This window comes from Narcine bancroftii, chromosome 6 (assembly GCF_036971445.1).
Source record: "Narcine bancroftii isolate sNarBan1 chromosome 6, sNarBan1.hap1, whole genome shotgun sequence".
NCBI classification, from domain to species: Eukaryota; Metazoa; Chordata; class Chondrichthyes; order Torpediniformes; family Narcinidae; genus Narcine; species Narcine bancroftii.
This window is the reverse complement of record NC_091474.1, coordinates 69,800,512-69,814,879: the sequence shown is the minus strand read 5'-3', so window position 1 is coordinate 69,814,879 and position 14,368 is coordinate 69,800,512. Positions and strand designations below refer to the sequence as shown.

Below are 14,368 nucleotides of genomic sequence, written 5' to 3'. Positions count from 1 at the left end.
ATCATAATATAACCTTTTCAGACGACGATTGGTATTCCACTCTTAGTTTGATCAATGATTCTTCATTTTGTGCATGGCACTGTTTATTACAATTTAAAGTGGTACACAGAATAGACACGTCTAAACTCAAATTAGCCCATTTTTATGTGGATGTTGATCCATTTTGTGAAAAGTGTAAAATTTTTCAAGCCTCACTAATTCATATGTTTTGGGAGTGTCCTAAATTACAAAGTTATTGGCAGAATATTTTTCATTCTCTGTCAACGAATTTTAAGATTAAATTAGATCCATGCTCTTTAACTGCATTGTTTGGTTTTTCACGTAAACTGGATAAAATTTTATCGGCATCTCAAGAGGAAGTTTTAGCTTTGAGCACATTGATAGCCAGGCGGGCAGTTTGAATAAAGTGGAAAGGTGAACTCTCACCGACTCATGCAGAGTGGTTTTAGGATGTCATGACATATTTAAGCTGAGAGAAAATTAGATATAATGTTAAATATAAAATGTTTCAGTTGACAAGGTATGGGGCCTGTTTATCGAATACTATCATAACTGGCAGTTTTAGGTGATATGGGTGCTCAAGAGCTAATCCATCCGTCTTCTGGAGGTTGCAACTTGATCCAGCTTTGTATTTCTCTTGTAACCTTGATTAGAGGGAGGGGTTAGATTAGGTTTAGTTTGAGGATTTTTTTCTTTTAGATAAATTGATTTATGGGGTTTAATTATAATTATCCTGGATAATATCCATTTTTTTACATTTTATTAAAGTATGATGTGATTTGTTATAATAGTATTTAACAGATTTACACATATAATCATTTTAATAGATAATCACATTTAATAAGAAGGGATGGAATTTAAAATTTGTCATATTGTGCATTGACCTTAACTTCATGTATGTACATGTTATTATTTAGCCTTGCTTGTACATGGATTAGAAACATAGAAGATAGGAGCAGGAGTAGGTCATTCGGCCTTTCGAGCCTGCTCCGCCATTCAATGAGATCATGGCTGATCTTAAAGTTCAGTACCCCATCCCCGCCTTCTCTCCGTAACCCCTAATTCCCTTATACTGAAGAAATATATCTAATTCCCTCTTAAATATATTCAATGAACCTGCCTCTACTACTCTCTGTAGAGAAATTTACCACAGATTCACCACCCTCTGAGTAAAGAAATTCCTCCTCATCTCGGTTCTAAATGGTTTGCCTATTATCCTCGAACCATGGCCCCGGGTTCTGGACTCTCCCAACACTGGAAACATCGCTTCCGCATCCATTCTGTCCAGACCTGCCAGAATTTTATATGTCTCTATGAGATCCCCTCTCAATCTTCTAAACTCCAGCGAGTACAATCCCAAATTGCACAATATTTCCTCATAAGTTATTCCTGCCATTCCAGGTATCAGCCTGGTGAATCGCCTTTGCACTCCCTCCATTGCAGGAACATCCTTCCTCAGGTAAGGCGACCAAAACTACACACAATACTCCAGGTGTGGTCTCACCAAGGCTCTGTACAGCTGCAGTAAGGTATCCTTATTCCTATACTCAAACCCTCTTGATATGAAGGTCAACATACCATTTGCCTTTTTAACCGCCTGCTGTACCTGCATGCTCGCCTTCAGTGACTGGTGCACAAGAACCCATAAGTCTCTCTGCACTTCCCCATTTCCCAATCTATTGCCATTCAAATAGTAATCTGCCCTCCAGTTTGTATTACCAAAGTGGATAACCTCACATTTATCCACATTGTAGTGCATTTGCCATGTATCTGCCCAGTCCCCCAATCCGCTCATCTAGATCATTAATGTAAATTGTGAACAGCTGGGGGTCCCAGTACAGATCCCTGTGGCACTCCACTGGTCACCGCCTGCCACTCAGAAAATGAACCATTTATCCCAACTCTCTGTTTTCGATCTGCCAGCCAGTTCTCAATCCATATCAATACCTTTCCCCCAATCCCATGAGCCTTGATTTTGCATGCCAGTCATTTATGTGGGACCTTATCGAAGGCCTTTTGGAAATCCAGGTACACCACATCCACTGGCTCTCCCCCATCTATTTTACCTGTCACCATCTCAAAGAATTCCAATAGATTTTTCAAGCACGATTTACCTTTTGTAAATCCATGTTGACTCTGTCCGATCCCTTCTCTGCTGGTCATATGCTCCGCTATTACATCCTTAATAATGAATTCCATCATTTTGCCCACTACTGATGTAAGGCTCACTGGCCTATAAATCCCTGCTTTTTCTCTACCCCCCCCCCTTTTTAAATAGTGGGGTAACATTAGCTACCCTCCAATCCATGGGTACTGATCCTGAGTCTATCGAGTTCTGGAAAATAATTCTTAAAGCATCTGCTATCTGAATGTCCACTTTTTTAAGTACCCTAGGATGTAGATTATCAGGCCCTTGGGATTTATCAGCCTTCAATCCCTTCAATTTCCCCAAGACCATGTCCTTAAAGATACTGATTTCTTTCAGCTCCTCCCTTTCATTAGTCTCTATGTTTCCCAACATCCTTGAGAGGTTATTTGTATCCTCGCTTGTGAAAACAGAACTAAAGTAAGAATTTAATTGGTCTGCCATTTCTTTATTCCCCATTATATATTCTCCTGATTCTGACTGCAAGGGACCTACTCTGGATTTCACCAATCTTTTCCTCTTGACATATCTATAAAAGCTTTTGCAGTTGGTTTTTATGTTTGCCGCAAGCTTACTTTCGTAATTTTTTTTGCCCTCTTGATTAACCCCTTTGTCCTCCTTTGCTGCATCTTGAACTGTTCCCAGTCTTCGCATTTGGTACTTTTTTTGGCCAATTGATATGCTCTCACTTTGGACCTAATGCTGTCTCTAAATTCCCTTGTTATCCACGGTTGAGTCACCTTTTTTGGTTTATTTTTATGCCAAACTAGTATAAACGATTTCTGCAATTCTTCCATTAGATCTTTGAATGCTTTCCATTGTCTATCGACCGTCAATCCCCCATAAACACCACCCAATTAATCTTACTCAACTCCCGTCTCATACCATCATAATTCCCTTTATTTAAATTCAGGTCCTTAGTCTTGGTTTTAATTTCTTCACTCTCCATGTCGAGTGAGAATTCGATCATATTGTGATCGCTCCTACCCAAAGGGCCCCGTACAACAAGATTGCTGATTAGCCCCTATTCATTACATAATACCCAGTCTAAAATGGCCTGCTCCTCGACATATTGGTCTAGATAATCGTCCCGTAAACATTCAAGGAATTCCTCCTCCTCAGTATTTTTACTAATTTAGCTAGTCCAATCTATATGTAAATTAAAGTCTCCAATAATGACAGCTGTTCCCTTATTGCACGCTTCTCTAATTTCTTTTTTTATGCCTTCCCTCACCTCTACATTAATATTTGGAGGCCTATATACCACCCCACTAACATTTTCCACCCTTTGCTATTCCTCAGTTCTACCCATATAGATTCCGCATCTTCCTAGTTAATATCCTTCCTGTCAATCGTGTCGGTCCCTTCTCTCACCCTCAAAGCTACCCCACCCCCTTTTCTTTCTTGCCGATCCCTCCTAAATATTGTATACTCTGGGATGTTAAGTTCCCAGGCTTGCCCACCTTGCAGCCACGTTTCTGTAATCCCAATCAAATCGTATTTGTTTGTCTCAATTTCTACAGCCAATTCATCTACCTTGTTCCGAATGCTTCTTGCATTAAGATATAAAGCCTTCAGATTTGCTTTTTTCACCCTCCTTGCTCTTTCTGATTTTTTACTTTCGCTGCCTAACCTAACTTTTCCTATTTTATCTTTCCTGTCCTTTGCCCTATCATACAGGTTCCCATCCCCCTGCCAAATTAGTTTTAACTGCAGCCGATGGCTGCACCAAACCTAGCTGCCAATATATTGACCCCTTTTGGGATTGGGTGTAACCCATCCTTCTTGTAAAGGTCATTCCTTCCCCAAAAGAGATCCCAATGGTCCAAGAAGCCAAAACCCTGTCTTTTACACCAGACCCTCAGCCACACATTCATTTGTCTTAACCTTCCATTTTTGTACTCAGTTGCACTTGGCACAGGTAGCAATCCAGAGATCACCACCCTGGCGGTCCTGTTTCTTAGCTTATGTCCTAGCTCGCTGTAATCCTTTTTTAGTACCTCCTCCCTCTTTTTATGTTATGTTAAGCTCCATAAAAATGTTTTAAAAAGAAAAAGAGTGACTTCGGCGTGACCTCTCACCTTGTAGCCTTGTGAGCTGTTCTGCATTCCAAAATGAGGAGTACCTGGATCTGAACATATCGTGTGCGTTGGATCTTTTATCAGAATGGAAACAGACAAAAATCAAGTGAATTATTCCAACCACTGTCGAAAAAGCCTTTGTCACAAATAGGCTGTTTTAAAAATGTACATTCCCTTTGACTTGACAACAATGAATTATTTTAACATTTTGAAAGCTAGTCAAACAAATTCTTGTTATTGTAACCTTGTTATTTTCTTACTTTTAACCATTTAAAATGCACTTTAATCAGTAGAGAATATATTTGCATATGAATGTAAAATTCATGTTATGTACTTTCATTGAAAAGCTTGATCACATTTTGTGACATTTTGTCACATTTTCAGCAATTGTTAACAATGTTTATTTTAAAATTAACAGCACTGTATCATAAAAATTACTTTCTAATCTCTGGTGTTGAGAAACTGACAAGAGATAAAGCCTTAACAGTAAACCCAAGGCAGCAAATGAGGGATAAATCATTAAAAAAACACAAACCAAATGTTCAGGCCCTTTTGACTCATTCGTAAATAACCTTTAAGTTGAATCCCAGAACAAACGTCACATTTTCATTCCTAAAACTGAGTGGAGTCTAAGGTGCAGTTCTAGACACAATAGAAAAGATGTTCATACCAATACAAGATGGCTGAATTCCACTCCAGAATCCATCAGCTTGGCAAAGTCTTCTGGATGAGCCCACTAACAGCAATGGAGGTCTACAGTGGAAAGACACTTCAGATTTGTAGGTAAAACTTCTTCCTTCAATTCTCCCCTCGACTGGAGTCCCTGGGTCACCACAGAAAACAGCTGTGGGTGAAGAAAATGTCAACATCAGGTGTTGACCAACAAAATCTACAGACACTGGGCTCGAGTGCAAGTTGCAAATGTGCTGGAAAAACAGCAGGTCACGCAGCATGACTAGGTAAAGAGAGGGCAATATTTTAAGCCTGAGCCCTTCTTCAGGAATGATGAGACAACACCAGGTGACTGATTCACCTGCAGCACAGAATGTGAAATGCCTTGTGGCTATCATAACCTTCCAGAGGTTTTCAGAAGTTGAACAGGGAGAAACTACCTCAACATGCCTCTTCTCCTCTTCCCTGAAAGCATAATTCCACAACTGAAAGTTGTTTTAGTGCACATCGCAAGAAGCTTTATTTGATGTTTGGGTGATGAAATAATATCAATTCAGAAGTACAGGATGGCTCCTGTCCTTGGTTGACACCACTATTTTAGAATAGTTGTCTCTGAATAATGATTAGGAAGATGATCCATAGTTCTCTACCCTTCCTGAGATGAGCACGAATGCAATCCCACTTGTTATAAACAGTATAAACTTTGCAAGTAAACTGGGACCTTTAAGGTTTGCATAACTCAGCACCATACCAGGGTGCTCAACTCTCATTAGAGTCAATTAACTTATCGAGATGGTTTACAGTCTAATGTGGATATTTTCCCATGTTGACGAACAGCACAGATTCAAACTCCATCCTGCAGCGATCAGGCTCCTGACTGAACCCCACAACAGTGCTAGCATGCTGCCCTTTTTGGTACAAAGTATCTTGTTTCTTCCAATGGACATCCAATCTCTATAAGTCTCCATCCCCCAAGCCAAAGGTCTCAAAGCCCTTTGTTTCTTTCTTCGTGAGGTTGGCGCAAATTGATCTTTCTTTTCATTGCAAGTCTATGTTCTGTAAATTGTGCTGTTTACATGGCTGTGTAAATGTTAGTGATAACCTATTCAAATGCTCACAGAAGAACTCTTTTCATTTGCACCGACACCTCCTCCCTCACCATGGTCCGGGGCCCCAAACAGGCCTTTTATGTTAAGCAACACTTTACTTGTGTATCCGTAGAACTGATTTATTGCATCTGGTGCTCCCTTTGTGGCCTTCTCTACATCAGAGAGTCTGGGCACAGACTGGGAGATCGCCTCGTTGAGCACCTTCACTCCATCAGCACCAGTGACAGGGACCTCTCAGTAGCCAACCACTTCAGTTCTGGGTCACACTCCTAAGTCTGTCCATGGCCGTCTGTACTATTCCACCAAGAACACCCTGTAAATTGGAGGAACAACACCTGATTTTCCATTTGGACTCTCTCCAGCCAGATGGCATTAACATTGACTTTTGCTAATCTGCTCTCCCCTGCCCCCTCCCCTTTCTAGCTCTCCTCCCCCTTCCCTCTCTATTTACCAAGCCATCCCTCCTCCTCTTGCTTGCTGCTGACCCCTCCCTCCCTTCTCCACACCTCCTGCTTTTTGCGAACATGCTCTTCCCCCTTACCCTTTTATTCGGATGCCTGACATCCTTTTTTCCATACCTTGATAAAGGGCTCAAGACTGAAGTACTGGTCATGTATTTTTACCTTTGATACATAAAGGACATTGTTTGATCTGCCGAATTTGAAAACCACTGTTTATATCATAACTAATTGACTCGTTATGTGCGCGGTTTCATAACTCCAAAGGAAATGGGCGAATGACAATTGCTCTCAAGCAAACTATTTCCGTAACATTTGGGTCTTGAGCAGTGGTTCTCAACCTTTCCTTCTCACCCAGATCCCACCTTAAGCAATCCCTTCATAACACAGAGCAGTAATGGCCGAGGGATTACTTAAAGTGGGATGTGAGTGGAAAGAAAAAGGTTCAGAACCACTGGATTTACAGCAACAGGAGTGAGATTTGAAGAACTTATTTTACAGGATGTCAATCCCCAGTTTGTCTGGCAACAAGTGAAGGACATCAAAAGGTGGCAAGCACTTTTTAGCAAAGAGGTGAAGTGAGGATACATGGTTGAATCCATCTTACAACCAGCTGGACAGAAAGCTAGACTCAACAGATGATTGTTCTGCTTTCAGTTGGGCCATGATTCATGTACAACTAAGGTCAACTGCGAATGAGGCAAAATAAAAAAAAAGCATTCATGTGGAGCGGAAGGCAGAAAATCATTTGGAGTTGGAGGCGTTCTCCATTTCCATCACTCTGATCACTGGATTGTGCTACGAATTAACACAAAAATAAATTATTCAATGATTTCCACATGCAATGGATAGAGGGTAGTAATCACAAAGGCTGATGTGAATTAAAGCATGTCATTCAAAGGCATGAATTGGACATGACCTTAATTTGTGTCTTTGCATCTGATTTCTCTCAAGGATATCAAATAGGTGCAAATTGTTCTCACTGTTTACCAAAGAAAGGCAGACCACGTCAAAGGACAATGACTTTGGAATGCGATTGTGTATCTTATGGGTGCATACGTCAGAACAGCTTTTGGTGCTTCTAAACTGCAACACCTGGGTAGCCATCCTGGGACCTGGATGAGATGACTGGGTCATGTGGGCAGGGTGCACCTTTCAAATAGCAGCCTAATCTACCTGTTAAATCTCCAATCTGGCAATTTAAAGGGGGATCCTATCCGCGAGATGTCATGATGAATGACATGTCATGCAGTCACAGGCAGACCCACAGGGAATCCCTTTGTTTAAAGTTCTTCTAAACGCCCCTCCCACCAGTCGACCCCCTCCCCCAAGCGGCTTGCTGCTACCGCAAATGGGGGGGAGGGTGTTTCACGACATGCTGCTTCTGTGAATGGGGGAGGGGAGCTGCTGAGATGTGCTGCTGCCATTATTGTGGGGGGTGGGGTGCTGTCACGATCGGAGGGGTGGGGCTGCTGCCGCGATGTGCTGCTCTGATTACCCATAGCCATCATGGTGCAGGAGATTATGAGTAAGGAAGGTGGCCATTGTTCCCACATTCCCACATTGAGCTGTCGCTGCGAATTGGAGCAGCAAGTTGCGGCACCGTTTGTGGCTGTGGCACATCGTGCATCCGCCCCCTTGATCCCAGCAGCAACTCTGTCCGTTCGTGGCAGTACTGTGACAGCATCCTGTATTGAGTCAGCTGGGGGTTTTCCCTGTGACACACGTGCACAAGGCCAGACATCACCAGAGTATTTGGGTCTACCATTTCCCCTTTCAAATCGCTGGAGGAGGACGTCCGACTAAGTTTTGCTGGGATCCAGGTGGGTTTTGACTGGCTTGACCCATTTGGACCCTTTCAAGTAGCCATGTGCCTGGGTCATCAACTGAGCAACATGGCAATTTGAAAGGCCCACGGACATACGTTCAGAAACCAATAGTCTAGAGGGTGTGCATTGTGTTCCAACAAGCAAAATAGGCTGTGAATGTTGACGTCAACAAAAAAGTGAAGCAAGATCTTGAACAAAATATTATAACACAGAATTGCTCATGGAACTCCCAGGTCTTGCATGGCAGGTAAAGATATAGAACTAACATTTTGGGCCTGAGCCCTTCTTCAAGGCATGAGTAAAAAGCAGGCAGGCACCTGAATTAAAAGAAAGGGAAGAGGGTGGAGCGCAGGCCAACAGGCAAAAGGTGTCCATTGGACATGGATAGGAGGACAGGAGAGAGGAAAGGTGAGGATTAATTGGTGGGTGGGTTGGGCTCTGTGAATGCAGAGTTAGGGAAAATGAGCCAGAGATTAAAGGGAGAGTGAGAGAGCTATAAGAAAATAGACCTATGGTTAGATAGGGGCGTGGGGGGGGAGGGGGTGGGGGGGGGGGAGGGTGCAAACGGAACCTGGAAAAATAGATGTTAATGCCATCCCAGTTGGAGGTGTTCTTGCTTTAATTTTTGGGTGTCCTCAGTCTGTCAGAGCACGAGACCATGGACTTGCTGGCCTTCGCCTCTGGCCCCACCACTATTCAGGACACCAGGATGTCCTTCCAAGTAAAGCAGCTCTTGCTTGTGTACCTGCAGGGGTCATCCAGTGCTGCCTTTGTAGTCTCCACTACATTAGACAGACGGGGAGTTCACTTCACTGAGCACCTTCACTCTGCCCAACACAATAGTGAGGATTACCAAGTGGCCGCCCATTTCAAGTCCCTGCCCTATTCCCTTCTGGCCATGCCTGTTGGTCTATACCTCTCCCCTTGCTCTTTGTTTTAAAATCCAGGAACTGCTTTTCACTCAGACCTGGAAGAAGGGCTCAGGCCCAAAATGTCAGTTATATATTTTTACCTGCCATGGACGCTGCGAGACCCATTGAGATCCTCCAGCATTTCAGTGTTTTTATTACAATAGAGTGTCTGCAGACTTTCGTGTTTCACATTATAATGGGGATTGCTTGTAATCACTTCATTGGCACCATGATAAAAGGATTAGCTGGTTGAGCGAAGATTATACATTCATAGCATCACTTGCCTGTCAAGTTTGGTGCCTCACCAAATTGAAACTTGAGACCATTTAAATTATTCATGCACGTGAAAAAGCTGAATGGATTCATTTTCTAATGGAATACTACCCACTGGAGTTTTTTCGACATCAATGTCGGAAAAATCTTGAAAAAAATTAACATAAATTAACATTATTGCTCACCTTGTGCTCGTTTACACTGCATGCCTTAAGTTCCTGGGAACGTTAGTCTTGGTGCTTTTACGTGGCCTGCGTCATCAGCTAGACATTGAATTAATGAGGTGACTTTTGTGACAGAGTATTTAGAAGTGGCTTGGGAGGAATTGTTAGAGCAGCTTGCACACACACATTTTAAAACACCAAATTTTTTCAGACTCTTCCAGGGTGCTTTTTCAAAGCGGCAACAAAGTAGCAACATACAGCTTTCCTGGGAACATGTGATCTTTGCAAGCAGGGCAGAATAGTTTGGCTCTCAGAGAGGGTTGTTGTGAAAACAGAGAGAGAGAGGAGACAGAAATCAGTTCCAGGGGACAAGCTGGCAAACTTTGGAAGGCTGCCTGGTCAAAGCAGAAGACTGGTCGTGTGAAAGGTGACCTGAAAGAAAGAGGATCATCTGGAGAACCCTGAAAGGGGGAAAATTTCATCAGCAAGACTGATTGAGAAGGGATCAGTTGCGGATGTCCTGGAAAAGGGATCTCTCTCTGAAAACCAGAAAGAACCCTCCTGAGTGGTAACCATTTGCCTATTAAGTACCAAAGACTGGTGAACTTTGTTAATGCAAACTTCTGTGCACAGTACAAGAATTGCCTGCAACCAGTGAGATTGGACTGTGATCCAAAGAACTTTTCTAATCTTAAATACACATTACACACACCTGTGCTTCGTGTTAGAGGTGGGATTAAGTAGTTAGGTCAAATAAGTAGGTTAAGTAATAAGTTAAAGTTTAATTCTGTTTTCTTGTTCAAATATAATTGAAAACTACTTTTGTTTAAATGACCCTGTGTTGCGGTGCATATCTATTGCATCTAGTTTTGGGGGTCCTCTGGACTCCGTAACACTTTTGCAGTGTGATTTAGACTCCAGGATTCTCCTTGAAAAGTAGGAGGAGTCCTGCAGGATAAACCACGGTGCAGGAATTGACTAAAAATTCCTGCACTTTTCTTTTTAGACTGCCCGTGTAACGGCAGATTTCATTGAATGGGCCGTTACATGCCTGCAGTCTAAACAGCATAATAGTTGTCTCTGACAATGAGATCAGGGTCACTTTTCTACTTTGCCCATTGCTATTTGACTCCAACCTCCAGTCACCACTTTATTAGTTTCCATTTAAACATGTCCAACTCTGCTCTCTTGAATGAAGATCTCAGTTTATCCACAATGCCTCCAACCAAAATGGTAGAACCAATTTCACATTAGCCACTGGCCCACCAGTCCTCTGCATTTGGATTCACTTTGAAAGTGAAGTATCTCCTTGGGCCGGACGAGAGATTTCAACAGCCTGATACTTCAACTTTTGAAAATCAATGAACAATTACAATTTCTCCAGTTGTTGACTGGGTCCATATGCAATGCAAAAGTTGTGACCTTGGGGGAGGGAGCACGGCTTGATCAGTTCCAGTTTAATCATGATGAATTTACCATGTTAACTCCGGGAATTTGCTTCCACATGTAAAAAAATATATTTTATTCTTCATTGCACAGATATAATGAAAAATAAAAGACAATAGTGATAAATTCCACTTTGTACAAGGGTTAAGGAGAATGGCAGAGAGCGCAAAGAACTAAAGCTGGAACATTTGGTTGCACTCTCTGCTACAGAATTGCATCATCATATTTGGCTGTAGATATCATTAATTCTGTTATTTTCTTTGATCCAACTAATCCCCATCTGAAAAAAATTAAATTAAGATCACGCTCCCAATCATTTTTAATCTTAGGCACTGAGGCTAATCTTCAATCCAATAAATCAATATAAATACGTGATATCAGTCCAGTATGAACAAATTGTAAATCAAAAAGTAAATTCAGAATATTTGAATCTGTGTTTCAAGGAAAAGTGTCCAATTTAGACCAAACAAAATTCCTAACTTGCAAATATCTTAAAAAAATGTCTATTGGAGAGCTTGAATTTAACTGACAATTGTTCAAAAGAAGCAAAGTCATTTTGAATAAATAAGTCTTTGAAATTTTAAATACCAAATCTACATCAATCCTGAAAGCCTTCAGCTAACACTGAAGGCAGGAAATGATGTCATATAGCAGCCTGCACACGGAGATGCAGACCGACCCACAAAATAGCCGATGAACGTGGTGACCATGCGGACCTTGGAGTGACACTGGCCATCATCCCAGGTGATCTCCTGCATGTTGGGAAGATGGGGAACTCAGGCAGGAATGCCGGGCAATCGCAGGCCAGTGCTCCGATAATGTGGGGCCCTGACATCAGCGCCTGGGGCCCATATAAACGCGAGGGCCAGGTGTGCACATCATTCTTCTCCACGCTCATGTAGTGTAAATGCTACATTGGTGACCCTGGCAACTTCAACGGGCAGTTGGATCTGAAGATGACGGACCAGGCAGAACTAGTGACCATCCACGCGGTTTCTCTCAGGTTCCCAACGTTTTGGGTGTCGCAGCCACACGTGTGGTTCGAACAAGCCGAGGGTCAGTTCCAGCTCAACATACCTGCTGCCGCCAACATCTGCTACTTCTACATCATGAGTGCCCTCGATCAGGACACAGTAGCAAGGGTCGTAGATTTCCTCTAGCAACCTCTGGAGCAAGGCAAATACGCAGCCCTCAAAGAAAAATCTGCACCTTCGGGTTCTCCTGGACCCGATTTCTGCATGTGGACAGATTGGGGGACAGGGCCCTGTCTGCCCTAATGAGTGAGATGCTCACTCTAACCAAGGGCCACAAGCCTTGCCTAATCTTTGAGCAGATCTCTCTGGAACAACTGCCCAAGGATATCTAACTCTTGTTCATGGATGAGGACTTCACCGACCCCTGAAGGGATGCAACCCAGGCAGACATGCTCTGGAGTACGAAGAAGCACCATCATAGATCACTTTAGCAAGACCCGCGAACAGCCGGCTGCAAGATGAAGGCCAGCAGAGAGACAAGTGACCACTCCGGGACAGCAATGCTACTACCAGCAGCGATGGGGTGTGGAGGCCCATTGATACTGCCCACCCTTCAGGTATCTGGGAAACGTCTTGGCCAACCGCTGTTGATGCCTGCAGTGGTTGGCCCACGTGATAGCCTCCTCTACATCTGGGTCAGGCGTTTTCTGGTAAACAATGGCACGGAGATAAGGGTCCTACCCCCCGCAGGTCTCAACACCCGCAACAGCTTGCAGGGCCCAGCACTGAGAGCAGCCAATGGAACTTTTGGGACCTACACCATCCCCCTTCGCTTTGGCAACAGCCACTTTACATTGTCCTTCATCTTCATGGCAGTGGCTCAAACACTCCTGGGGACCGACTTCCTTCGGACACACTGCCTGCTCCTAGACCTTAAAGGATGGCGCTTGGTGTACGCCAGAACTTTTCAGATGCTGTCTCTGGGGGAATCCCCCCATCTGCACTCTATAACACTCTCAGACAATGAATTCGCCCGCATCCTGGTGGAGTTCCCCTCAATAGTGGCGCCACAGTTCTCTACAGCTGAGCTGAAGCACGGGGTAAGGCATCACATTCTGACCAAGTGCCCCCCGCTCCATGCCATGGCATGCCAACCCCCTTACGAAAAGCTCAGCCTGGCGAAGGAGGGGTTTAGAAAATGGAGGAGCTGGGGACTGTGCAGCACTCCGACAGTCCCTGGGCCTCCCCATCCACATAATGTCCAAATCAGCAGGGGATTGGAGACCATATGGTGACCTCCGCCACCTCAACAAGGCCACCACCCTCAACAGATATCCCGTGCACCACATCCTAGACTTTGCCACCAACCTGCATGGGGCACGGGTGTTTTCCAAGGTGGACTTCATCCGGGAGTCCCACCAAATCCCAGGACATCCCCAAGACCGCAACCATAACCCTCTTTGGCTTGTTTGAATTTCTCCTCATGCCCTTTGGTCTGAAAAACACAGCACAAACTTTCCAGCAGCTGATGGACGCAGTGGGCCGGGACCTCCCATTTGTATCAATCTATTTAGATGATATCCTCATCGCCACCTGCCGCCGCCGCAAAGACCACACTGCCCATCTGAGACCACCGTGCACCTGGTTGAGTGAATTCGGCTCAACAACTAACCCCACAAAGTGCCAATTCGGCCTGGACACCATTGATTTCCTGGAGCACAGAATAAACAAACATGAGACAACACCTCTCTGGGAAAAGGTTGAGGAGGTCTGGCACTTTGTGAAGTCATGTACAGTAAAAAAGATGCAGGAATTCACCAGTATGATAAACTTTTACCACAGATTAATACTGGCAGTGGCACTCATCATGCGTCCCCCCTTCGCGCTGAGGCAGGCAAGTCAAAGGACCTTACCTGGGATGAAGAGTCTTAGAGGATGCTCCAGAAAGCCAAAGACGTGCTGGCCAATGCCACCCTCCTGGTCCACCCCAGACCGGAGGCACCTACCGCACTGACAGTCGACGCCTCCAGCCTAGTGGTAGTGGGTGGATTGGACCAGCTCATTGAAGGTCAGTGGCAACCCCTGGCCTTTATCAGTTGGCACCTCTGCCTCTCAGAGCTTGAATACAGCATTTTCGACCAAGAGGTATTGGCGCTGTACCTGGAGGTAAGACATTTCCGTTACTTTTTGGAAGGTCAGCAACTCAAGATCTTCAATGATCACAAGCAGCTGATCTTCGCTCTTCATGTTATTGGACCTGTAGTCAGCACAACAACAGAGACACTTGTCCTACGCCTTTGAATTT

General features: G+C 43.9%; 1 protein-coding gene across 1 annotated transcript in view; it reads right to left on the bottom strand.

Moving 5' to 3' along the window:
- Window positions 1–14,368, bottom strand: part of LOC138736174 (CUB and sushi domain-containing protein 1-like) — a 2,349,200-nt gene that overhangs the window by 50,405 nt on the left and 2,284,427 nt on the right. Inside the window, exons 62-63 of the mRNA XM_069885244.1 lie at window positions 4,898–5,071; window positions 4,228–4,301 (exon numbers count right to left, since the gene is read on the bottom strand). Coding sequence (XP_069741345.1) covers window positions 4,228–4,301; window positions 4,898–5,071 — 248 coding nt within the window. The remainder of the gene's footprint in view (window positions 1–4,227; window positions 4,302–4,897; window positions 5,072–14,368) is intronic.